General features: G+C 40.9%; 2 protein-coding genes across 4 annotated transcripts in view; both read left to right on the top strand.

Annotated features, from left to right (window-relative positions):
- Positions 1 to 7420: 7420 nt before the first annotated feature.
- The window catches only part of AUH (AU RNA binding methylglutaconyl-CoA hydratase), a 116830-nt gene continuing 98456 nt past the window's right edge, over positions 7421 to 25794 (top strand). The window contains exons 1-3 of one of the 2 annotated variants that reach the window (XM_084504416.1): positions 7421 to 7686; positions 16773 to 16840; positions 16937 to 17024. In XM_084504416.1, the coding sequence (XP_084360542.1) occupies positions 7467 to 7686; positions 16773 to 16840; positions 16937 to 17024 (376 nt within the window). In that variant the 5' untranslated portion in view covers positions 7421 to 7466. Of the gene's footprint in view, positions 7687 to 14319; positions 14343 to 16772; positions 16841 to 16936; positions 17025 to 25794 lie in introns of those variants that run through there. The other variant, XM_084504417.1, reaches the window with a different exon arrangement.
- On the top strand, positions 7700 to 12972 carry LOC311427219 (uncharacterized protein). Of its 2 annotated transcripts, XM_084504418.1 has the most exons (3): positions 8272 to 9608; positions 11097 to 11152; positions 11321 to 12972. In XM_084504418.1, exons 1-3 carry the CDS (start codon positions 9314 to 9316, stop codon positions 11564 to 11566), a joined length of 597 nt encoding a protein of 198 aa, XP_084360544.1. In that variant the 5' UTR covers positions 8272 to 9313; the 3' UTR covers positions 11567 to 12972. The 2 variants fall into 2 exon arrangements, 1 of the variants encoding a protein (XP_084360544.1); XR_014687255.1 differs by lacking the exon at positions 8272 to 9608 and adding an exon at positions 7700 to 8261 and having other exon boundaries at positions 11097 to 12972.

Below are 25794 nucleotides of genomic sequence, written 5' to 3'. Positions count from 1 at the left end.
GTGACTATTTAACCTTTTGCTCTGTCCTGGAAATGCAGGTCACAAGGTCATTCAGATTCTTTGACATTAAAAGAGTTTTTGTGCATGAGGGAATAAGCTTTCACTGAAAATGCTTACTCAGCTTATTAGACTCTCTTAATTGCATCACTTTCATTACAGAGGAAAGAATGTAAGAAAATACAGTTGAAGAAGATAACCTAGTCTAATGAAACTAAATAGAACACCAAAAAGCCCCCACTGCTTTCCCCATATGGTGTAAAAATGAATGTGAGACATTTCTTACAAAGAATGAAATATATTCAGTAGATCTCTGCAGTACATACTGTGAATCATAAAAGACTAAAAAGGAAAAGCAATGAGCATAAATACATTTTACATCATAACAGCTTAGAATTTATCTTCAGAGTGATTTGTGCATAATGTATCATATTTTTTCAAGCAGTAACTATGTGATTTTCCTCAAAAATGCTGCAGCTTTTAGCAAAAAGGTAAACAATATCTTAAACTTCACATGTTATCTATAGTCTGTCCACAGTAAGATCAGTTATTGCCTTTAGGCGTAAGCCACCTCAGAAAACAAGAAAAAGAAATTAGCTGAACAGAAGGGAAATGTAATTATGCCGTTCAGAAATGTAATATACAGCTTAACTCCTGGCTTGCTCATGAGCAGTAATAAAGAATTACATCTGACAAACAGTCCATAAAGTGCTGTTGATTTTTCTATAACATTTTATAAGGAGTATAAAAGACCAGGTTTCTCTTAGTTCCTATTATGAACGTGCATTTCATGGCAAGAGCACTGTGCTTAAATAGTGCAGTTTCTCTGTAATTTTTGTTTTCACTAGAAAATAACATTATATCAGGACAGAAGTAATAAAGTATTTTTCACCTCCTGATTGCAGTGATGCCAATAACTATTAATTTATTTCATTGAAATGTCCTTCACTACCTCAATTCAAGATTAAAAAAAATAATAATAATAAATCAGATGACGTGCATCTTTTTTTCACCAAATGCCTGTTTGGAGGAAAACCCCACTCTCTGAATTCAGATATTGGTTTGAAAAGGTTAGTAATTCTTTGTTGTAAAAAGCTTGCTTAACTGAGCTAATATTTAGCTCTATTTAATTCTTCTAGATAGTGTATAGTAGGGTTGTTTTACTGGCTTGTTAGCAGCAGCCCAGGTGGTTTTACCATATATAAAGGCACACGGACAAAATTGCGAAATCTACTCTTTACTAGAATTCCCTATCAACCATCTTAAATTGAATATCAAATACACCATCAGGGTTTTAGCTTGGTTTGTGTGCTTCTTGTGCAGTTTTTACTGACCCACCCTGTTACACCATAAGAGAGTTGTCCTCTCAGCTGCCAAAGCTGAGAGCCTCTAAGACAGAATTAACAGTAACATTGGCCTTGGAATTCCTCAAAAGGACACAAGGGTGGAAAGTGAGCACTGCTTCATACAAAGGCTCTTCTAGAAGCCTGACCATGGAGAAAATACATGATTTTAATAGTATTCATAAGTAGCTGAACATAGTACATCTAATCGTAAGAAAAGTTTCCAGTGATGTTCTGGTTGCAGTTTGCCTGCACGCATTAGTTATTTAATTGGGTAGGCAAATGTCTGTTCTGCTGAACTACTGGAAAATCACAAGCATATTTTTTAAAAGCTTTGCCAAAAGCAGACATATTAAAAGACTTGTGGTTTTAATTAAATACCTCAAGTATCTCAATTTTGAGGAATCTCCACTGATATGAATACTCTGTTTCCACTATCTCTGCTTATATCTAGCCCCAAAGAAAGAAATATATATATATATATTTTTCCAAGCCATGTGCCCTGCCCAATGAGAAAATGTTCTGCACATTTTCTTCACCAAATGCCTGCTCAGCTCCTGTTGTAAGTACCCGAGGCCCTCCTTAGGCCCTGATCTGTGGCTATTGCATGGCTGTAGCTCTGTGGCAGCTACTGCCAACTTACTCATGTAAGAGTCCTTGTTCAGCACGTCTGTGTTCCTGTGGCTGTTTTAGCATCCTGCCTCGTTTGTGATCTGTGGAGAATGGGCAGACCTTTTGGTTGTTTCCACCCTCCATGTTTGGGAAATAGGGTTTTGAAAAGCCCCATGATTGATCTGAAAAGCCCCCTTCAATTCCCAAGGGAACTGGCTGATATAGTTGCCAAGCCTCTCTCCATCTTATATGAGAAGTCCTGGCAGTCAGGTGAACTCCCTGGTGACTGGAAAAAGAGAAACATCACTCCCTTCTTTACAAAGTGTAGAAAGGAAGACCCGGGGAGCTACAGCCTCACCTCTGTGTCTGGCAAGATGATGGGACAGATCCTCATGGAAGCAATTTCAAGGCACATGCAAGACATAGAGGTGATCTGAGACACTGAACATGGATTCACCAAGGGCAAATTGTGCCTGACTAATCTGGTGGCCTTCTACGATGGAGTGACTGCATCAGCTGTCAAGGGAAGACTGACTGATGTCATCCACCTGGACTTTTGTGAAGCCTTTGACCTGGTCCCACATGACATCCTGGTCTTCAAATTGGAGAGGTATGGATTTGATGGGTGGACCATTCAGTGGATAAGGAATTGGATTGAAGGTCACACCCAGAGAGTGGTGGTCAATGGCTCTATGTCCAGGTGGAGGCCAGTGATGAGTGGTGTACCTCAGGGGTCTGTTCTGGGACTGGTACTGTTTAATGTCTTTGTCAATGACAGGGACAGTGGGATTGAGTGCACTCAGTAAATTTGCAGATGACGCCAATCTGAGTGGTGCAGTTGATACAAGAGAAGGAAGGGACGCCATCCAGGGGGACCTGGACAGGCTGGAGAAGTGGGCCCATGTGAACTTCATGAGGTTCAACAAGTCCAAGTGCAAGGTGCCATGCCTGGGCTGGGGCAGTCCCAGACAAGAGCACAGACTGGGAGAAGAACTCACTGAGAGCAGCCCTGCAGAGAAGGACTTGGGTGTTCTGGTGGATGAAAAGCTCAACGTGAACCAGCAGTGTGCTCTTGCAGCCCAGAAGGCCAACTGCGTCCTGGGCTGTATCAAGCGAGGAGTGACCAGCAGGGAGAGGGAGGCGATTGCCCCCCTCTGCTCTGCTCTTGTGAAGACCCACTTGGAGTGCTGTGTCCAGGTTTGGGGCTCCCAGAACAAGAAGCATGTGGATCTGTTAGAATGGGTCTAGAGGAGGGCCACAGAGATGATCAGAGGGCTGGAGCCTCTGATCTCTGGAACCTCTCCTATGAAGAAAGGCTGAGAGAGCTGGGGATGTTCAGCCTAATGAAGAGAAGGCTCTAGGGTAACCTCATTGTGGCTTTTCGGTACTCAAAGGGGGCTTTAAAAAGAAGGAAAATGGCTCTTTGCTCAGTCAGATAATGATAGGATGAGGGGGAAATGATTTTAAACTAAAAGAGGGGAAATTTAGATTAGGTGTTAGGAGGAAATTTTCTCTGAGGGTGGTGAGACACTGGAACAGATCGTCCAGAGAGGCTGTGGATGCCCCGTCCCTGAAGGTGTTCAAGACCAGGTTGGACAAGGTCCTGAGCACCCTGATCTCGTGAGTGGGATCTCTGCCTATGGCAGGGGAGTTTGAACTAGATAATCTTTGAGGTCCCTTCCATACTCAAGCCATTCTATGACTCATGTCTAAGTGGCTCACATATGCCAGGCACTTGTCCACTAAATCAACCCAATACAGCTGCCTCCAGTTTTAAGATACAAGAGTACAAACACAAATAAATGGAGGAGGCAGGAATGCAGAGACAAAACTTGTGCAGCATTTTGAGGCATGACTCAGACACATAGGCACATTTTTCATCAATAACTGTTGGAACCAGGTAACAAGCACTATGTAAGCAGACTTGCAAGCGTACCCAGGTAGGCTGAGTTTAACAAGAATAATTTCTGCAAAGGAAAAGTAAGCTGTGAAAACATTGCGTGTCTTAGTTTTATAATCCTAAAGCTGCACTAAGCAGAAAGAAAATAGACAATCTAAGGAAACAGCTGCCTGTGAAACATATTGAATAGGCTTGGTGCCAGAAAGAGAATGTGCTGTGTACTGCTTGTGCATTAATAGTATAATGACCAAAAGGTTTTAAAATAAGTTAGAAATGCAATAAAGTGTGCTAACTGCACAACATAATAAACAGTAAAATCCTGCCCTTAATTAAAAGCAAATAGGTGAAAATTAGAGAAAAGATCTCCTGGCAGGTGGCATGAAATTGGAATAACCTTTGTAAACCAACTTAAAAAAAAAGAGGTAGCTAATGGATCTTACCCTGAAACATCAACAGTCACTTTACAGAGACAATTAATTTACAGCTTGCAAAAAGACATGATTTACCATGAACAGTAGAAATTTGGTGCTTTTATTTTTTTATTTTTTTTTATTTTTTTTTCTCTGTAAAACATGTTCACTTTTCACTTTAGCTACACACTACCTCTGATACGGTCACCTAAGGGAAATGAAACTATTCCTCACACATCATGTTCTATAATGTAAGAGCAACTTAAGCAACTCAGACCTATCTGAGTTTCTTTTTTCTCCATCATTTTTCCTGCCTTACTGTACACATTGTGTGCATCTTCTCATTGTTACTTGTAAAGTCATGTATTAGTATAAATACATGTGCAATTATTTTTCCTGTCTCATTTCAAATGATCTATCATTATTTTTAATAATACTAAATGCCTAACTGAACATCCACAAGTACTTTCACTCTCCTTGATTTTAGCTACCTAATTTAGATCTTAAGTCTGGAAGCCACTTTCTTCCATTATACTTAATTAAGAGAGTGAATCATGGCAGAAGCCCTGCACCGAAGTGCCTGGAATTACATTTGTAAGAAACTTCTCTCCACTAACCATGCAGGATGCTTCCTAATTTCTGGACCTGCATGCTGTTTTCAGACAACAGCTGCGTGTGAAGCTGAAAAGGGGGCTGCACATTTCTCTTTTCACTCTCAGTTCTGTGCACGGCGAGAAGCTGCTACCTGATGTGAATGGGCTTTCCGGGGAAATTCCAAATACAAAATTAAGTAAGGGTGAAGGACCTTCGAGTCTTTCCCCCCTGCTTAGATTATGATTGACTGATCCTATTACAAGTAATAGCTGAATGCGGAGAATTGCTGGGCTATCCTCCATCTATATTGGCTCCATTTTCATTCATGCTAACATTGCTTCTCTGGGCATGAGGGAGGCTGAGTCAAGATTTATACAACCATGCTCAATCTATTTATTTTACCCATTGCCAAGTATCAATATTTGGATTTCTGTGAGCAGAGGTGATCAGGTTACCAGGCAATGTCATATGTAATTTAGGCAGTTACTTAACAGTTTTGATCTGGTTGCTCCAGTTTTATTTCTTTTTAGTATACATGATTTACATAACAATCTGCATGTCAATATTCTTCCCCTCCGTAACTAAATGTGCTTTCCATGTCCTACTTTGACTTTTAAAGCTGTTTTGGTATAACTAAACCACAGTGAAAAAACAGGGAACAAGAATATGGAAAATTCTGATTCCATCCAAGAGTCCCAATTCATGCTCGAATGGCAGTGCAATGGGAGGAACTGAGCATACAGTATTGCAAAATGCAATGTACTCCTAAACCACCAAAATAAAACACATTTATGTATCATGCAGTTTTAAGCATTAACACAGAGACACAGTTCAAAGAACGGCATGACCTATTCCAGCAGGCATCTTTATGTTGCTAGCACCTTATAATTTGATTTTTTGAAAAAACACTCTAAGTAGAGTTCAAATTTTCTCAACAATTCTGTTTTCAAAAAGCACTAAAGAGGTCATTGGAAATTAAACTTTTATCTGAATGTAAACACATTCTAGCAATGTAGATGATAGAGACTTCAGAAAAAAAAATAATAAAAAATATCTTTTCATGTGCTAAGAAAGTAAAATCAAACATTGATGATGTAAAAGAAAACTGAACTTAAAAATTGTTTGGGTTTTAATTGTGATTGTGGGTGTTTGTACAAGGGATACAAGGCTATTAGGCGTGATTCCATATGCTGACCCCTGCTCAGGAAAGTGTTTGCTAGTCCTTGAGTCAAGGAGTCTGGAAACGCCTGCAAATGACGGCTGTGCAGGGACAACACGTCTGCCTTCAGCTACAAGGCAACACGATGGTACTGTACTGAATCAAGTTCTGTTTTTAATGTCTTTTTATCTTATCCTGTGTCTTTTAGAACAGTGCTGCCTCTCAGTTTCCACTGACATAATTGGGTATTATCTTTCAAAATTAATTCTCATAAAATAAAATGTTCCTTGGCTGTGAACAAAATTTCCAGGACATGCACTCATTATTCCTTTGTGTTGGAAAAGTCTTCAGAGTACTGCAGGCACTACTGAAACAGGCTGCTAATCGCAAGCTATGGTCCTGTTTAAATAGTAAAACATTATAAATGTGAGGTGATAGCCTTTTTCCCCCTCCGTTTGCCCTTCATGGTGCTCTACAAGAGCAGGCAGGACGTTATCTCCAGCCGTCCCTTTCCCCAGAAGGAAGGCAGCGGAGGGGCTGCCGAGCAATGCGGGATAGAGGGGAAGGCAGCAGCAGCCACAGGGGCTCCGTCAGGCCTCTGCTCACCACTAACGCTGACTGCTGAAGATGACAGGGGTGAGGGGTGTGTGTGTGTGTGTGGAAAAGGCTCGTTTTCAATACTCAAGCTCCAACTCGTCAAAGTACACGCAGATTAGGGAGACAAACTTCTCAGCCTTGGGGGCCTCGTTAGTGCCTTGGGTTAGCTGCAGGTACCTCAGCCTTTGGCAGGCAGCTCAGCCTTTCACAGAATCACAGAATTTCTAGGTTGGAAGAGACCTCAAGATCATCGAGTCCAACCTCTGACCTAATGCTAGCAGTCCCCACTAAACCATATCCCTAAGCTCTACATCTAAACGTCTTTTAAAGACTTCCAGGGATGGTGACTCCACCACTTCCCTGGGTTTGGCAGGTACCTAAACCTTTGGCAGGTCTTAGCTGAGGATTTGGATGCACGGCTGTACCCACAGTCTCACGCATCTACACCCAGCTCAACAAAACGCTATGGCGTTGCCTCAAGAACTTATGAAGCTCAGCAGCGAGACGGCCAGAAAAGGTGCTCATAGCGGTCCTAAGGGCTGCGCCTGTGCCTGCTGACGGGACACAGCTCCCACCCACACCTTTTATTTTTACACAAGGGGGCTCGGAGGGGCCACATCTCCCCCCTTCACCCCGGCACCCGCCGGGCTCAGCGCTGCCTCCCTCCCCTCGCCCCCTCAGCGCCAACGGCCGCCGCCCGACCGCTGCCTCAGCACCGGCGGCTGTTGGGGAGCGGGGGGAGCGGGGGGGGCGGGGGGAGCGGGGGGGGCGGGGGTGCCGTGCGTGCCGCCGCCGGTCACGTGGGCGGCGGGAGCGGGGCCGGCGGCTGCGGGCGGCGAGGCGGCGGCAGCAGCATGGCGGCGGCGGCGCTGGGCGGCCTGGGCCTCCTCAGGGGACGGCTCCGGCTCCGGCTCCGGCTGGGCGCCTCCTCCTCCTCCTCCTCCTCCTCCTCTTCCTCCTCGTCGCCCCTCGGTCGAGGCGCTGGCGCTCGGGCCGCGGCCGGGAGGAGCTACGGCTCGGAGGCGAAGGAAGAGGAGGAGCTGCGGGTGCGGTACCTGGACGACGAGCACAAAGGTGACGAGGGGGAGGTGGCGGTGGCGAGGTAACGAGGTGGCGAGGCACCGGCACGGCCCGGCCCGGCCCGGCCCGGTGAGGGCCTCCCGCCGGGGTCACCCCTGCGCCGCCACCGGAGGCGGGGCCGGGCCGGGCCGGGCGGCCTCGGGGGGCGGCTGACGGCCGCGGCTGCGGGCTGGCACCGACACCGGGCAGGAGCTGCGGCCACGTTTCAGTGCCTGCAGAGCGCGGCTCCAGCACCGCGTTCGTCTGGTGCTGCTTGCCTAGGCAGCGTTACTTCGCCTCGCTTCTGTTGGTGTCAGCTGCGCATGGTCTTGTTGTCCTCAGCTGTGCCAGGAGGCTTGCGTTAATCCCCCTGGTTAAGAAGTCAGTGCTGCAGTTTAATCTGCAGCCCCACGCATCGCAGCAATGCTACGAAGCTGGTGAAGGGCCTGCAACGCCAGGCCTGTGTGAGGCCGCTGAGGGAGCTGGGGTTGTTTAGTCTGGAGAAGAAGAGGCTCAGGGAAGACCTCATTGCTCTCTACAGCTACCTGAAAGGAAGGTGTGGGGAGCTGGGGGTTGGCCTCTTCTCACAGGTAACTAGTGACAGGACCAGAGGGAATGGCCTCAAGTTGTGCCAGGGGAGGCTCGGATTACAAATGAGGAGACATTTCTTCTCAGACAGAGCAGTCAGGCACTGGGACGTGTTGCCCAGGGAAGTGGTGGAGTCACTGTCCCTGGGGATGTTCAAAGAAAGGTTGGACGTGGTGACTGGGGATATGGTTTAGTGGGTGACATTGGTGGCAGGGTGGTGGTTGGACCAGTTGTTCATGGTGATCTTTTCCAACTGTAATGATTCTATGGTTCTCAACAACACTTTGTATTTCTTATTAGGTTTGGTGCTTACTAGATTTTACAGGTGTTATCCTTTGGACAGATTTGATCTCCGTGGGTACCTGTCACTTGCAAATGTGGGTGCAGCATGGCTAGGAATGGCAGACCACCAGTGATGGGACCTCAAGGGAACAGCATTGAGCTTCATTGTGGGGGCGTGCCAGGCTGGGCGTTAGGGAAAGGTTCTTCACTGAGAGGGTGACTGGGCACCGAAACAGGCTCCCAGGGAAGGGATCAGGGCCCTGAGCCTGATGGAGTTCAGAAGTGTTAGGACAAAACTCTCAGACACATTGTTTGGTTTTTGGGTGGTCCTGTGCAGATCCAGGAGTTGGCCTTAATTAGTCCTTGTGGGTCTTTTCCACCTCAGGGCTTCCTGGAATAAAGAGTAGTTGTAAGCTTTCTTTCACAGGATCAGGCAATTCCAAAATATTGGAAGTTAAGCAGGAGGGGCAGAAGGCCAGATTGGCTGACAAGGGATCTTCTGGAGCTTAGGCAAAAAAAGAGAGTGTATGGCTGCTGGAAGCAGGGTCAGGCAACATGGAAGGAATACAGGGATGCTGTTCACGTTTGTAGGGAGAAAATTCGTGTGGCCAAAGCCCCATTAGAGTTGAAGCTGGCCATGTCTGTGGGAGACAATAAAAAGGGTTTTTTAGATATGTGAACAGAGAAAGGAGGACCAGAGAAAACATAGATCCACTACTTGATGGGAAAGGTTACCTCACTGACAAGGACATAGTCAAAGCGGAGACGTTTAATGCCTTCTTTGCCTGTGTCTTCAACGCTGATGATGGGCTTTGGGTGCTCTGAGATGGAGGACAGTGACAGTGGGAATGACAAACTCCCAACCCACCCTGAACATGTGCGGGATTTGCTGCTCTTCCTGGATCCATACAAGTCCATGGGTCCGGCTGGGATTCATTCCAGGGTGCTTAAAGAGCTGGCTGATGTCATCGCGGGACCTCTCTCAATTATTTTTCAACGATCTTGGGAGTCTGGAGAGGTCCCAGTAGACTGGAAGCTGGCAAATGTTGTGCCAATTTTCAAGAAGGGTAAGAAAGAAGACCCTTGAAACTACAGGCCTGTCAGTCTCATGTCAGTAAAATCATGGAGAAGGTTATCCTGGGGGTTATTGAAATGCACTTGGGGGACAATGCAGTCATAGGTTACAGCCAGCATGGGTTCATGAAGGATAGGTCCTGTTTAACAAAATTAATTTCCTGTTATGAAATTGGATATCAGGAAGAGGTTCTTTACCATGAGGGTTGTTTCACACTGGAACAGGCTCCCCAGGGATGTAGTCATGACACCAAGCCTGTTAGAGTTTAAGAAGCATTCAGACTGTGCTTGTACGGTCTGAATTTTTGGGTAGACCTGTGTGGCACCAGGAGTTGGACTCTGATCCTTGTAGGTCTCATCCAACTTGGGATATTCTGTGATCCTGAGGGTTTATTTTTAGAGCCATGATGTTCTACTTACTTGTATGGAGAAGGCCCTAGTGTGGAGCACTATCCTTTTGAGGTGTATAGATTTCTTCAGGTGGCTCGTAGGTGGAACAACCATATGTTGAGATTCAAGGTTTGGTTTACATCTTTCAGAACATCAACACAGTTGTTTGAGACCATCTGCAAACTTGGTCAGGCATCTTTAATTGGGCATACATGTATACAGATTTGTATGCACATGCAGAGATGTTACTTTAAAACTGAATTTTCGCTCAAAGGTTAGATTTTTTTTTTAAAGGAAAACTGACGTACTGTTTCATCTGATTGCTCAGAAGAGGCAATAAGGTTGATAACGTAATCTGATCCTGCAGTCCACTTCTATCTGAGTGACTGTTCTGTTCCCAACTCTTCTGCAGTTCCTTAAAGACAATACTTGACTAGCCCTGTTTTCTCAGCCAACTGTGGTACTGGAAATTGGTTTTAAACTTTTATTTTAATTTCAAGCTTATTTTAAACCTAGGTGGAGGCAAGGCAGGAGCAAAGAAGACTCGACAGAATGTTTGAGGGTGGATTTGCTTGTTTCGTCTGTGCTTTTCCAACAAGTCAGTAGAAGATACTTGAGTACTACCTAAGGTCATGGCTTTTATTTCTGCCATTAGGCAGCTAGTAATAGAGTTACTGGTGCTGTGTTCCAGCTGTTGAATGGCTAGCAACTATTACTTTTATAATGTTATTAGTGTGTTTTGTACATTGTATCAATCTTAAGTTCATTGCTGTGCGTTTTTAATTCGGATACTATAGATTGTGCAGAGAATTGGAGGAGGTTTTTGAAGAGACACTGCAGAGATAGCTAAAGTTTGGCATGTCAGTAGCTTAGTCTGTTTTTATTTTTCCTGATGAAAAATTCTTCCTGCAGTTTTTTTAGTTTTCAGAAAATACTAATCTGTTAAATGTGGCATTAAAACTGCCCCAAAACCTGGAGTGCAATTTGGAGTAGTAAATCAGCTCTGGATATTTTAAGGAAGGACCAATCACTATTTTTAATTCACAGATCCACTTCAAAGAGAAGGAATTTTCTTTGGTTTTGTCTTTCAGGAGGACATGGAAACAGATACTGTTTGTTGATAAAGGAGAAAAACAAGGGTCTAGAAGTAAGCCAGGAGACATACGCTTCATATGCCTCCCTCAGCAGCACGAAGAGCAGAACATGTTTTTGCAAAAGAAGAAACATGTCTCTGTCTGCTTCTTCCCTGTTCTGCTAGTGCACACCCTCCTCCTCGCCCCATGTGTCAAGTTCATCTGTTTCTATTTGCTTACAGCATGCAGTACCTCTGTTCCATCAGGATGCTTACTCCATACAAGCCGCAGGGGTCTCCTTCACTCTTCTCTCACTTACTGTGTACCCATCTCCAGCAGCTCATGATGCAGACCTTCCCAAGTGGGACCCCAGTGCCATTGCCCCTTTACGTTCTTCCACTTCATGCTTCTTGACTGCACGCAGGGACAGACCCTGTCTACCCCGACTGCCCTTCAAGGCAAGCCCGTGCTCATTGATGCTGCTGTGATGCTCTTGTCCATGCACAGGCTGTCTGAGCTGCTTGGAGGAAGATGCATCGTCCCTAGTGCTGCATGGGCCGCTACAGCAGAGACTTCTGGGGAGACAGGAAAATGACAGGAGCTGCCTCACACAGAGCTGTGTATCCTGTAGCTCTAGACAAATCTCACCCTTCAGGCAGAGAAGCAAAATGCCCTGCTTCATAACACTTCCAAGTGACTCATGTAACACAGTTTTGGGACCTTGTTAAACATCTAGTACAATGAGACTGTGTTTGGAAGGGCCAGTTACTGAATTTTTTATTCAAGACTTTCCAACTTCCAGATTTGAACTTAACAAGAATACAAAACATGTAGGATTTGAATATGGTTATAAAATGCTTCTGAACAACACGTTGCAGCTCATGTTGCTTGCAGTATCAGAGTTATGTATGTGTGTGGCTAAATGGCAGTGTATTATTTTTTATGTAAATACCTGTCTTTTACACTATTTGAAATTGTATTTGATTATCATTGTTAGGTCTGAAATGTATTATCACTACTGGAATTTCAGAGCTTTTAGGCAAGTTGCAGTAGCAAGCCCATTAGAAATTTGAATTAATTTAGGGCTTTTGCTCTATAGGTTGTAGATGAAATTAACAGAAATATCTTTGCAATCCTGACTGATGTGTTGCAGTGTTACTTACTGGAAAGTGATGCAAGTATTTGTAAGTTTTAGATTTTCCACTAGAATAACTATTGATGTTTATATTTTCTATCTGTTTTTAGTTTGGGATAAGACAGCTTTTTGACCTCATCTGTTAGAATTTTATTGTACATAAAACGAGCAGAACAAATTGGCCTAATTTGAGGTTGTTTATTCAGAGGCTCGAAACTTAAGAGCTAGCTGATAAATCAGAATAGTTTACGTTCTCTTCTTTTTCTGTCTTTAAAAAAGTTAGAGCAGATGTGGTGTACTAATTTAAGAAGTGCAGGAAAGATTTTTGAAGTTACACTTTGAGATAAGAAGGTGCTTAGGATTTTGAGAAGTGCTTAGGTGCTTTTAAAAAATGCTGCTCAATTTTGATTTTGCACATAACAGCTGTATGATTTTGCACATAACAGCTTCTTGAAAAATATGATCAATGGAAATGACCAGAATTGTGCATGGTATACTCACTGTGGATTCTTGTTATGATTAAGAAAATATTGTACAATTAATAAGCATCTCAGTCAACTCATCTGCTGTGATTTATCTGAGTATTTAAGTGAGAGTTAAGTGAGACAAACTTAAAACTTCTCTTCATTCTTCCCTTCCTCAATGCAGAGGTGTATTTTTTGGTTATGTAAAAGAACATTTGGATACATTTTTTGTGTGTGTGTGATTGTGTATATATAATGCAAATAAATGTGTTTTTCTAAGTACTTTTTATAGAGACCAAGTGAATCTTAGTAAGACAAATTAATGATATGAATGTTGAGTGGACTTATTTGTAACTAATAATTTAAATGTGTTTCTACTAAACACTGAGGATGAGTATTTTTTGAAAAGTACAAAGCACAAGATAGAACAGATAAAAATTGTTATTTAAAGCAATATTTCCTGTGTGCCGATATAAACTGTAGTTAAAACATGATCTAATCACTTCACTTAAATTGGCCCACCCTGTTTTTTTACAATATAGGAAGAAATATGATTTTCTCTTTCAGCAGTTTTAAATAATGATAGCATCATGCATTTTTGCTGCCCCTATCAAAACACAAGAATGCTTGAATATGATCTACTTACTCATATAAAAATCCCAAATTTAGTGCACACTATGAAATGAGGATGTGTGAGGAATTTAAAGGTATTTTGAAGTTATTACTCATTTATATGTATTTTGTCTCACTAAAACATTTTTGGTTTCATTCTCCCTTGACTTCAGTATATTTTTCTCTTAAATGTTAAGAATTATATAACAGCTTTCTCTGGTGGCATATATAACATATAAGAAGAGAACATACTGTATGTTTGCATATGCTCTTCCTCTGATGGTTTGCTAGAGAAGTAATGCAGAGGGAGCATGACTACTTTTTTTTTAGACAGCATTGGAAGTCAACTGAATCCCTTGGAGAGTCTATCTAATAGAGTGAAAATTTCTTTTTAGTATGTGTCTGTAATTTTTAATAGATAACACCATATTTGCTGAAGAGCGTTCTGGGGTAATGTGGGTATGACTCCCAGGAAAAAAATATGAAATTAATATTACATTCAGCATTGTTGAATGTAATCAGCATTTGCAATATATCTACCCTTCTTTGATGCTGTGAAGATATCAGAAAAGATCTATTATTTCTTCTGATATTTGCTGGTGAATATGATGATGACTCTTTACTTTTTTTTGGATAGTTTTTTTCAAAAGTTTTTTTTTTAAGATATTGGAAAGCATGCCAATATGTGGAGGCTTTAGGAAGAAAGAATGACGACTAAATGCTTCAGATGAAGATGGAACAGATATTTCAAAAAATATATGCCAATATTCATCTTTTCATATTGCTAAATATTTGTCATAATGGTTACTTCAGAATGGTAATGTGTAAACTTTGCTGTTTTTTTTTTTGTTGTTGTTTTCTTTTAAATGGTTTGCTGGGATTCTGCATTGCCGTATGGAACCTGATTATTCCTTTTTGCCCTGATTAGGGAGCTTCCTCCAATCTAAAATTTGTATGGCCGTCTGACCAGGCTTTTAAATCTTGTTGGATGCCCAAAGCAGGAAGACTTGCGTTAAACTGTTTCTGTCAGGAGATTCTTCTGTGATTCTTGAGGTGGGCAGGGGAAGGGAGAAAGTATATTCTTGGGATTGAATTGCTCAGCTGGAAATCAGGAAGTCTATTTTTCTATTTCAGTTATGTGACTTTAGCAGGTACCCAATCTGTCTGTAGTTTGGTCACTGATAAATATATTGGGAACCCCAAGACTTACTGCAATATTAACAAACAAACAAACAAACAAAAATATAAGGGATTTAAGGATGCACAGATACTATAGTAATCGAGTAGTAGGATTTTCTGGTGTTAATCTCATGCTTTTCTGGTTGTAGTTCTTGCTTCACTTTTCTTCTTATTTGAGAAATAGAATAGCTGTGTGGGTGTCATCTGTATTTACCTCACTTTTCTGGAAAGGGAGGCAGAAGTGGTAGTTTTATGACTTGATGTGACACTGCTGAGAAGAATCAACCTGTATGATTTATCTTCAAGGTGCCTTTCTTTGTAGCAAAATTACTAAATGTGTTTTAATATTAGTTGAGAGTACCTTCTGAATACACTAATATTGGTGGCGGAAATTAAAGAGTGTCATTGCCACTGAAAAAAACCCGTATGCTTCTATAGAAGACCTTACTTCCAAACTAAAAAATAGTTTGGAATGATGATCTCTTCAGTTTGTTCAGACACTGGATATGCAAGGGTGCCAGCCTTAGAGCCTAAAATCAAAGCCAGGTCACATCGCTTTTTGTTGTTTTAAAATGCAGTGCTGCTTTTGCCTAATTTACTTGTGTGAGCGTGTGAAGTATTGGAATTTGGAATATTCCTCCTGAAGAATAAATTGTGACAGTAGAAGAGTGCTATGGTCGGAAGCATTACGTGAATTTTGTCCTGTTTGTTTAATAAAACAACCAGATTCCAGGTTAAGTGCTGAGTGAGGGACCTCGCAGAAGGTCCTAGATGACCTCCAGCCATGTTGATGAACAGGTGGGAGTTCAGGCTTACAGAACAAAGGGATGAAGGTTGTTTGGGTCAGCCAGGCTCCTCTTCTCTGTTTCTTGATAGTGATCAGCTGGACTTTGAGAACAAGCAAGAGCAATGTGTGCTCTCCTATTTGGCCTTAACCATTTTCATTGAACGTTGAGCATGGTAGACTTCAGAAGACTTCGGCTAGACAATGGCTTCAGATTGGTAGCTGCAGGAGAAACAAGACCTCAGTTTAATTGCATGTGTGGAGGGGCACATCCATGCGGAAGGAAGAAAAGGAAGAGGAGTGGGCTCAAGGGCAATTAGATCAGTCCTTTGGAAGGACATGTTTCCGTAAAGGAGAAGTAGTGTACACTGAGAAAACAAGACGGCCTCCAGAAGATGACTAAGAGTGCCAAATTTTATAGGTTATACATACAGAGCTGGGTGTTGTAGTGAATACACTGGCAAATACTGATGGTTTTTTTTTTTTTTTTTTTTGGTAGATTGAAGGCAATATGGTAGGCATTTTTGTCTGAGGTAATGGGATCTCCTTTTCTCTCTTCCATTCCTGGTCCCTGCCTTAGTTCTTTGTCCTCTTCCTTTTCGCTTTGCATCCCCGAGTAAAGAAAAAAAAATCCTGATTGGTAAGGCTTTACCAAGGCTGGATCAATTTCATAGGATGGTGTGCTGCTGTTTAAAATAAAGGGAGTTGTAACACATTCAGGATATAATTCTCTAAAAGATTACTATAGGTACACTAAGGTATACTTACCAAGGTAAACTCTTTGGGAATTTCCCATTTGACTGTCATGCGTATAAAACTGAAAGAGAAGGAATTGGGACAAAAAATGTTGTTCCTTCTGCAGCATTCAAACCAGCACAAGTAATCAGTCACTGAGCCAGCTGAGCTGTAACTGGTCTAAGGGAGCTGTAGATGTGTGACTGGAGCCGTGTGGCCAAGCATTGAGCAGTTTGTGTCCTGAGGTAGAATTTCTATAAGATTTTTATTCTTTCTAAACAAAAGTTCAGCTTTTCTGTTAATAGTGTTCTGTCTGTGTTTGTGACTTCCCTTTACCTGTATCAGAATTGCTTAGCTGTGGTAACACTTCTTGCTTTAAGAAGTTTCTCAACGCATGCTGTCTAACTATGGAAACATACGCTTTACAGTTGAGTGTCTTGCCTGATTGCATGTCAGCACTTCACACGCAAACATGAAATTTTTGCATGCAATAGTGGAATTATATGTTTAGCCCTTGTAAGCACTATTTCCACGTCGAGGTGTTAGGGCCGTATTTTAGTTCTTGAAATACACGTCACTTCTGTTGAACACTGAAATGTTCAGCACTGGGAAACTTTAGTCATTTTTTTTTTCTTTTTAAAACTCTGTATCTAAATGATTACAGTAGCACATTTTTTTTCTATTTTTGTACTCCTCAATTACGCCTTTTTTATAACATCAAAATAATTATATAGAGATATTATTTTCTATATTGTAACAATAATACAATTTTTCTTCCCCTCCAGGAATTGTGGTGCTTGGGTTAAACAGATCTCATGCCAAGAATGCCCTTAACAAAAATCTTTTAAAAATGGTAAGTAAAAATAATAGTTTCTAGTATGAAGGTGAAATATTGGAATTAAATACTTCAAAAGCGTTTGGTTATTCCCCTTCCTCCTTTTCTCTGTAGATGTCAAAAGCTGTGGATGCTTTGAAATCTGATAAGAAAGTACGAACTGTTATATTCCGGAGTGAAGTCCCAGGGATATTCTGTGCTGGTATGCAAACTTAATTTTCCTGAGAAGATGGAAATCTGTATCTAATACTGCACAAACACACACACACACACACAAAAGCCCAGATTCCAAGGAAACGTGTCTTTTATATATATTCATCTCAGTAGCAAACAAAATGTTTTTGTATGATAAATTTCCTCAATTGCTGACAAGGATTGAATATGTCTTTTATTCTTTCTGTGTCATAAAGTGTTTCAAAATAGATAATATTTGTGGTGGTGAAAAAATATTTAATAGAGCTCTTACAAATTGTTGTGTTTACTTTAAAATGAAGACCAAATAATGCTAAGGGCTGTATAGAAAGTTATATTGAAACATATTTTAAAAACAATAAAATCAATTTTAAATTAAGTTGACCTAAATAAACTTTAAATTAAAATTCATTATGAAATTGAATCTTAGTGCAGACCAAATGTATTCCCCCCCATCCAAAAAAAAAAAAAAAAGGCACACAAACAACCCAAATACACGTGTCCTGCCAGAGTCCTGAGAAAGCAAAAGCTCTCAACTACCAAACACTGAGAAGCAAAAATTGTCAACAAGTCAAAATCATTTGAAGCAGACGTGTCTTTTGTGGATATCAAGTGAATAGGCTCCTTATACTGAGATGTCCCATTCAGTGCTTTGCTTGAATTTAATTTTAATCCATTTGAAATTGAAAACAGAAGTCAGTCTTCTTTCTAACATGTGAACAGAACTGTAAGGATAGAGGAGAAGATCAGTTCTAAAATCTTATGTTTTTGGTTATTATGCAGTGGTTTAGCATGCTAACCACACATAACGTAATTAATTCCATTTTAAACACAAAATATTCTCTCCATTTTTAACTTATGTAGCATAATAAAACTCAGCATGAATTACTTCAATTTTTGTTGTTGTTGATGTCTTTAGTAAATCTGTTTATATCCAGCTGCAGTTTGTTTCTTACCAGGCTTGTGAAAAGAATCTTCTTGAAAAAAAAAACAGTAGTCCATACAGTGTTTAGAAATACATACCAGTAGTTTAAATAGGGATGCATTGATAAACGTATTTGATTTACAAGTTTCATCTTGGTTTGAAAGAACAAGTTATAAAGATAAGTAACTTACAGTAATCTTCAAGAAAATAAACAGGTTTAAAAGCTGCAGTTTTAAAACTTATGAGAAGTGGTGAATGTGCAGCATCAGATCAGCACATACAAGTGGGTTTTCAAGTTATGTAATTCATAGGAAAACATGGTTGTTAGTTAACACTTGTCAACAAATGATTTTTATAAACTTTTTTTTAATATTCATGAATTTTATGGTAGCTGTAATATTGAAAATCTGAGAGCAGGCATACTGATCTGGGGGAAGGGATTTGAGGTATGCTATTAAAATTGTATTTCTGAACTCCAAATACTTCTTCAGTATTCCATGTTGGTTGGTTTTGCAAAGCTGTTTTGTTATTAAGATTTAAGGATGTCTTTATTGGCTGTTTACCTGGCTTAGAAAAACCACTTAGAGTACGTATATACAACTGGTTGTAGACAAGATGCAAGAGTGTTTATGAGTGGACATTAGGCAGGGAAATTAACTCTGAAGAGTGGAAAAGGCTAGGGCTGGATACTTGTATCAGGATCTTAAATCAGGGAGTGAAGACAGGGTATGGACCAATTTTATCTGTAATTTTAAAAAGTAAAACATGTCAGATAGAGATGGGCCTGAGAAAAGAAGCTCCTGCAGCTGAACCAGTGAAATTAAGGATGTTCCCACAGTGGTAACTGAAATTCAGGGTAAACCAGAAGACTTGAGGCAGAGTTTGCCAATGAAAATGGACAGGAAAAGCTCTATGCCTGGATGGATTGATTCTGTAAAAGACATTAAGGGAAGTCTGTAAAGTGAGTGAAACTAGAGAAAACATAAGGGGGATATGGAGAAAACAGATAATGGCTTAGGGAAGTAGGATGAAGGGAGGAGCATTGTGGATCTAACAAAGCATTATCTGTAGGGGAGTTGCTTTGGAAATTCAGTAGGGCAGAAGAAAGTGTTTTCAAACTGAAATGTTAAAGGACAGTGTGTTGTTTAAAGATCACTTAATTTCTTTTAAAAAAAGGAAGGATCATCTTGTGAAATGTTGTCACATTTTGTTTTGCGTTATAGTGCAATTCAGTTAGGCTAAGATTTGAATGTTTGTTTAATTTTTTTGATTTCCTCAATTATGTTTTCTTGCTTGCTTGTGTGGGAATGTATGGTTTTAAAAATACATTTTTTATGATGACTTTTTGGATCACCATCTGATGTTTTACTGACCGCATATTGAGAAACTTTGTCCTAGAATGTAATTCTCTTTTATGTGTGGAATGAAGTCCAAGGTCCTCAAATCTTGCCATTCCTCAGCTATCAAAAAAAATCTGTAAAAGCCACAAGCCAAGTGTCTTGTTTCCTTCTAAGGGCTAGTCCACAAAAGATGACATCCAACTGTTATTTGCTAAATGACAGTGTGGTTGATTAAAAGATTTAAAGTCTGCAGATGACTGATGTGGATTTGAGTATGATTCCAAATTATGGGATTCTTACATGGTGAGCTGGGAGAGAAAAAAAAAAAAGAGGAATTGTATAAAAGAATGTAGAGACGTGCCAGCAATTGTATCCTTTCATTTCTGCTTAAACGTTCACTTTGAATCTTTTACTACTCATTTCCCTTGTATCTCCTTTCTTATGATCTGTGCTTTCATGGATGCAGGAAATTCCCTGTTAATGCTTTAGCACTGATCAAAAAGAACACCTAGAAATCAGTAAGAGCTTGGACAGTGTTAAGGTTGCGTTATGTCTATGAGGTCTTCTCCTGTTTCTCTCCAAAGTGTTCTGGCTGTAGGTCACTTCTTAGCCTTTGTCTTCCTCTGTCTAAAAGTAAATAAATAAGATACTGCCCTTCCTGGAGTGAACATACATGATGAGTCCTGGCTTATGTAAGCCTATGTTGTATGCCTTCCCAGTTCTGAAGCCAATGCAGCTGAGCCCATGCGGGAATTGTTTTTGTTACGTGGCAGTATTCCATCCTCAAAGAAGGTACAGTCTGTACGTGGAGTAAGGCAGGTGTCCCATGGGTAAAAAGCGTGTGATCAACTCATTAGGAGCTATGCTGTGTTTACGCAGTGGGCTGAATTACATTTACATCAGTAATTTGAATAGTTTAATTTTTCATTATTAATGTAATATTAGTGGTACTGCTCGGGTATTTTTGTCAGCAGATTTTCAGGGATCTTCATTTTCAAAAAATTTCTGGGAGATACAGTACTGTAAGGAAGGGAGGAAGGATTATTTGCAAATTGTTGCAAAACCTTACCTTGGAGTGGAAGTGTATTCTGGGAGATAGCCTTGTGTTACAGGTTTTTCTGATCTAAATTATATAAAAGAAGGTACTTTTATATAGTCCAGAAGTAACTGGACAGGAGCTACTTTTTTTTTTTTTTTTTTGGACACTATTATCTATGGCTCAGAGTTGATCATAATTCTGTACTGTAGAAGTTTTACTGTTGAGTCTTCTAAGGCTTTCAATAAAAGGCAAAACAACATATATTATGTAATAAGATATATTTATTTCTGGATAATATAAATAATATAAATTATATATATACACATAAAAATAAAACTTCCTGTTAATGCTGAAGTTGTGTAGAATGTTGTTTGGGCAAGCTGAAGGATGCTGTCAGATTCATAGCCTTTCTTCTTTAATTTCACCCTGTTGTTGCGCCTGTCAGGTTCCTTATTTTCATGCTTTGTCAAGATGATAGTTGTATGTGTTTAAAAAATTTACTCCTGGTGTGTTTGTGTCAGGTAGTAACTTACTGTCCCATAGTCCATTGGATCAGTTTACGGCTAGTACTGTTAAATAGAGCCTCATGCTACTCATGTTCAGCAGTTTTAAGTAATTACCCTTTTGCTTTCCCTTCTCTGTTGCCTGGCCAACCAGATCAATTGCTTAACTGAGACTTTCCCAGTCTGGTCAGAGATTGCTTTGTTTGCATTTCCTAAAAGTTTATATCCAAGTAATTGTCAGTTTCCCAACATCCATCCATTCTCTGCTGATAAGAAAAATTCTCTCCCCTCACAGGGGAGAATGAAGTGCTGTGGTTCCCTACCAGTACAGACCACCTTGGGGTTTCATTTTGAATGGGAGTTGGAAGAGCCCAGGGGTAGGAACCTTTAACTTGTGATTTTCTGGGTGACTTTGTATCACAGAATCACAGAACAGTCTGGGTTGGAGGGAAATTTAAAGATCCCCGAGTTCCAACCCTCTGCCAAGGGCAAGGACACCTTCCACTAGATCACGTTGCTCAAATAATTATTGCTCAAGTATAATTTTGAAGAGTGGACTATTCAGTATTGTTTCTCTGAAGAGAACTGCACTAATTAAAATAGAGGTTGTGGGATTGTTAAGTTACTTGCATTGTATATCTGTGAACACAAAGAAGGCTTGAGGGCAATTTTATAATTGACAGATTAGAAGAAATGTTGTTCCTTAGAGACCTTCTTTCAGAAATCATTGAGACGTATCAGAATATGGATAGTTAACTTTTTTTGTCGTTGTATCCAGCTTTCAAGGCAGCTTGAAAAATTTGGGTATTGGAGCTCTTCAAACCGCTTTGATCTAAAACAGCTTCAGTCGCTGCAGCTTTGCCAATACAACCCCCTCTTGGAAATGCAGAAGTAATCTTTCTGCCAGAAAAAATTCATCGCTTGGGTCTGTGGTGTGAATAAAGCCAACACAAATGCTTTTTCTGTTGGCATAACTTGCGTACATCAAAATTTTGTTTCCAGCACAGCTAAATTGGCTATATGGTGCGTGGTTCCCGGCTGCCATTTCCAGCTGGTGTAGTTTTTCTGGCAGAAGTTTATGAAGTAGATGGGCCTGGGAGAGCAGATCCTTGAATACTTCATCTATAAGGTTTTGATGTGGACTGAAGGAAAATGCCGAAGGAGGAAAGAAGTTCTGTAATAGCCTTCAAATTCTTTACCTATGCTTGTTTTTGTAGAACCAGCAAGAGTATTGCAGAGTTACAACTGTGGGTAGAGTCTCCTTTTTTCCTCCCAGTGTCTGTTAAGTAAGCAAGGAGAGAGGGTAGTGTTTTCCTAGAGCATATTTCAGGTTCCAGCTCACACACAGAAACTGAGAAGAGAGTTAATGTATTACTCCACTGTTCCCTCCTGAGGATTCAGATAACACGTGAAAATACTTTAGTACCTTCTCAATATTTTTGTTGCTGTACATACGTTTAATTCCCCTCAATAAATTCCTTTAGTGATATCCTGTAGCTAGGCTCTGTTCTCTTTTTATTACTTAAAACTCTTAGTAAGGTTTGGATTCAGACTGATGTAAGCTGCTTGTAGTCCACAAGGCTCAGTGGCAGGTGGTCAGCCATGCGACAGCTTTGTCCTATGAGTGGGTGCATAGTAATCTGTTAAGTTTGGTGTCTAAAGCTTGCATTTGCCCAGTGCTGGTTATTTTTCTTCTTAATGTTGTTTCTGATGTTGTTTTTCTGAAAGAACTGATAGCTGCCATGATTTTCTAGTGCACATGTTGAGCAACTGAGCCAATAAAGAGTACACACAGAATTTGATAGCCTAGTACATAAAAAAAAAAAAAAAAGTCAAAGAAGATAGCATTGTTTTAAACGTCTTCCTTTTGGAAATACCTCAATCAGATTACTCCAAATGCTCCTAATACTGTATGTCCTGAAGATGCACACTGAATTTTAGAAGAAATTGGAACAACTGTAGGTTTTTGAGGACTGAAAAGTTCATCTTTAGGCAGAAGATTGGTCTTAAGTATGGCAGAGCTGCTGTGCATTCCTTTCATTGGAATGTAGCTCAGATGAGATCAACATATTATTTGATCCATGTTATTCTTTATATCTTGCACTTATTTACTCGAACTTTGTGGCTAATTGTAAGTAGAACGAGGTACTAGGCAATTAGCAAATAATGATACTAACAATAATAAATGCTTGTAGTTAATGCAGCAGTTTCTTGCACAGGAAATAACTGTATGCATTACTTTATGCTGTGAAGACAGATAATTACAGAGATACCTTTTAGCTGCAGAACAAATAAAAATGGGAAGGTTTCCAGGAATTTTCTCAGTAAGAGCTCAAGAATATAGCTGTGTTCCTTTTCTTTGTCTCCAAAAAAGGGATCCATTCCTCTTGAGGAGGCAAACACAAGGGATGGATTAGAAAGTTGGGTGGGACTGTCAGCAGCAGTGCAGTTTTTCAAATCAGCTCTAATTATGTGTGAAACTTTCAGCTAAGGATCACTTGTCTGCCTTCTCATTGTTGATTATGATGTCTGACTTGAGAAAATTATGGCAAAGCTTTTTTTTTATATTCAGCTGTCTTCATGTTACTCTGTAGTCAGGAATAGAGAGTCTTTAATCCAGTGAATTGGGTTTATGTGGGATGTTTTTGGTAGTAGGGGGGCTGCAGTGATGGCCTATGTGAAGGGTTGTGGGGGTGCTCCCATGTTGGACACAGCCAGCTCCAGTGGCTCTGAAAAGGACCTGCCATTATCTGAAGCTGAGCCATGAGTGGTGTTGGTTAAATGTCCATGATAACATGTTTAAGAAATGCAGCCCCACAGTAGCTGAGAGAGAGGAGTAAGAAAATGTGAGAGGAACAGCCCTGCAGAGCCTAAGGCCAGTGCAGCAGGAGGGCAGGAGGTGCTGCAGGCACAGGGCAGCAGTTCCCCTGCAGGCTGTGCAGGGAGAGGCCCCTGGTGGAGCAGGCTGTCCCCCTGCAGCCCATGGGTCCCACATGGAGCAGATCTCCACGCTGCAGCCCCCCCATGGGTGGAGGAGCCCCCGGTGCAGCAGGTGGATGTGGCCTGGAGGAGGCTGCGGCCCATGGAGAGCCCCCGCAGGAGCAGGCTCCTGACAGGAGCCCATGGGGTACTCATGCTGGAGCAGTCAGTTCCTGAAGGACTCTGCACTGTGGAAAGGATCAGTGTTGGAGCAGTCATGAAGAGCCATGGCCTGTGGGAAGGATCCATACTGGAGCTGTGCATGAAGGACTGCATCCTGTGGGAGGGACCCCCTGCTGGAGCCAGGGACGGGTGTGAGGAGGAAGGAGTGGCAGAGATGAACTTTTCCTAAGTGATGGCCACTGTGATTCCGTATCCTTCCTATTCCACTGGGGGCAGTCAGGAGTGAAGCTGAGCATAGGAAGAACCCCCAGGGAACTAGGTTTTGTTCCTCAGTATCTTACTTGGTTATTGATCGGCAATAAATTAAATTAATCTTCCCCAAGTTTCGTCCATGATGGTAAAAGGTGAAAGATCTTTCCGTCCTTATCTCAACGCACAAACTTTCCCATCTTTTTTTCTGCTGTTCTCCTGCTGAAGAGGAGTGAGAGAGCAGCTTGGTGGGCTCCTGGCAGCCAGCCAAAGTAGACCCGCCAGTTATTGCCATTTTTCAAAAATAAGACTGAGGCTAAGCCTTTATTCTCGAGGAACTCTGAAATTGAGAGTGGACCAGCTATATAAAGTCTCAGAGGAACATGCTTTACAAAGGTACTAAATAAAAGCAGAAGGGAAGCTTTATCTCCAGTTGAGTGTGTAGTGACTGCTAATGCAGTACTGTACAGAAGTAAAGTGGATTAACATCAACAGAGGAGACTAAGTCTGTAGCTGTTTGGTTCATTATTCTGTGTCTTGCCAGGGATGTGAAGTTTTTTTTTTTTTTTTTTTTTTTTTTCCTTGGGCTTATCTGGGGCATCTGCTTAGGTGTCTCTTCTTATGTTGTGTTCTGTAAACGCTTGTTATGAGATACTTACAAAATTCTGTGTTTCTCTCTCCTTTCTTTTAATGTTCTCTAGTAAGACCTTTAGCTGTTCCTTCAGTGCTGGGATCAATTTATTAAAACATTTTATTTTATGTCTTAGACTCCATATTGCCACTGGTTGAAGACTACTTGGATTGATAGTACTTTCAGCCACAGTGTACTTTTCTCCATGACTGAAGCTTTTCATAGGCTATAGTGGAGGTAGAAGCAATTTTTTTCATTGCTAATATTGCAACAGCATAACACTTAATTACCATAAACTTTTTTTTTCCCCTTTGGTTGTATTCAGCTGGGATGCCAGTTGAGGATATTTCCATGCAATTTTTCTTCCTTTTTTGGTCTTGAATCTGCTGTAGACCGTAGCTCACTGAGAACAAAGCTGGTAAGTAACGTATTTAAGATCAGGCTATTAGGGAAAGGCAAATTATGAAAGCCAGCCAGTTAGAGATCCATCTCTTTAGCATTATTCTTATTTGATCAATACAACTTTGAGATTTGCCTTTTACAGCTCATGAAGGAGAGTGTTTGACCATTCCTTCTTGTGTGTGATGTACCTGATTCAAAAATGAAAACGTTAATGTAGTTGCTTAACCCTGGTTACACAAACGTTCTTATTTCCCCCTTCCCTATTAGAACTGAAGCCGTCTAAGATATGACATCCATGCTATTACTTAATATATACTTAAAAACCCAAATTTCTGAATGGTCCTCTGCTTATTGTGGTGATTCTTCACATTATAAACTTGCCAAGTAGAACTGAAGGTTTTGTGAACAGTGACTTATTAGGTATGATCAAGATTAGTAACTAGTGCAGGTGTAAGAGCTGAAGGTTGGTTTCTGTAATATGATCACATGAAACTACAAACCAACTTCTGTTATTGGAAGTATTGGATTACTTATGAAATGGATATCTATATTTAGAAATAAATTTAAGCAACGAGGGGCTATATGTGGT

The sequence above is a fragment of the Aythya ferina genome, assembly GCF_964211825.1.
Source record: "Aythya ferina genome assembly, chromosome: Z".
NCBI classification, from domain to species: Eukaryota; Metazoa; Chordata; class Aves; order Anseriformes; family Anatidae; genus Aythya; species Aythya ferina.
Note: the sequence above shows the minus strand (reverse complement) of the source record. Positions and strands in the feature narration are given on the sequence as shown.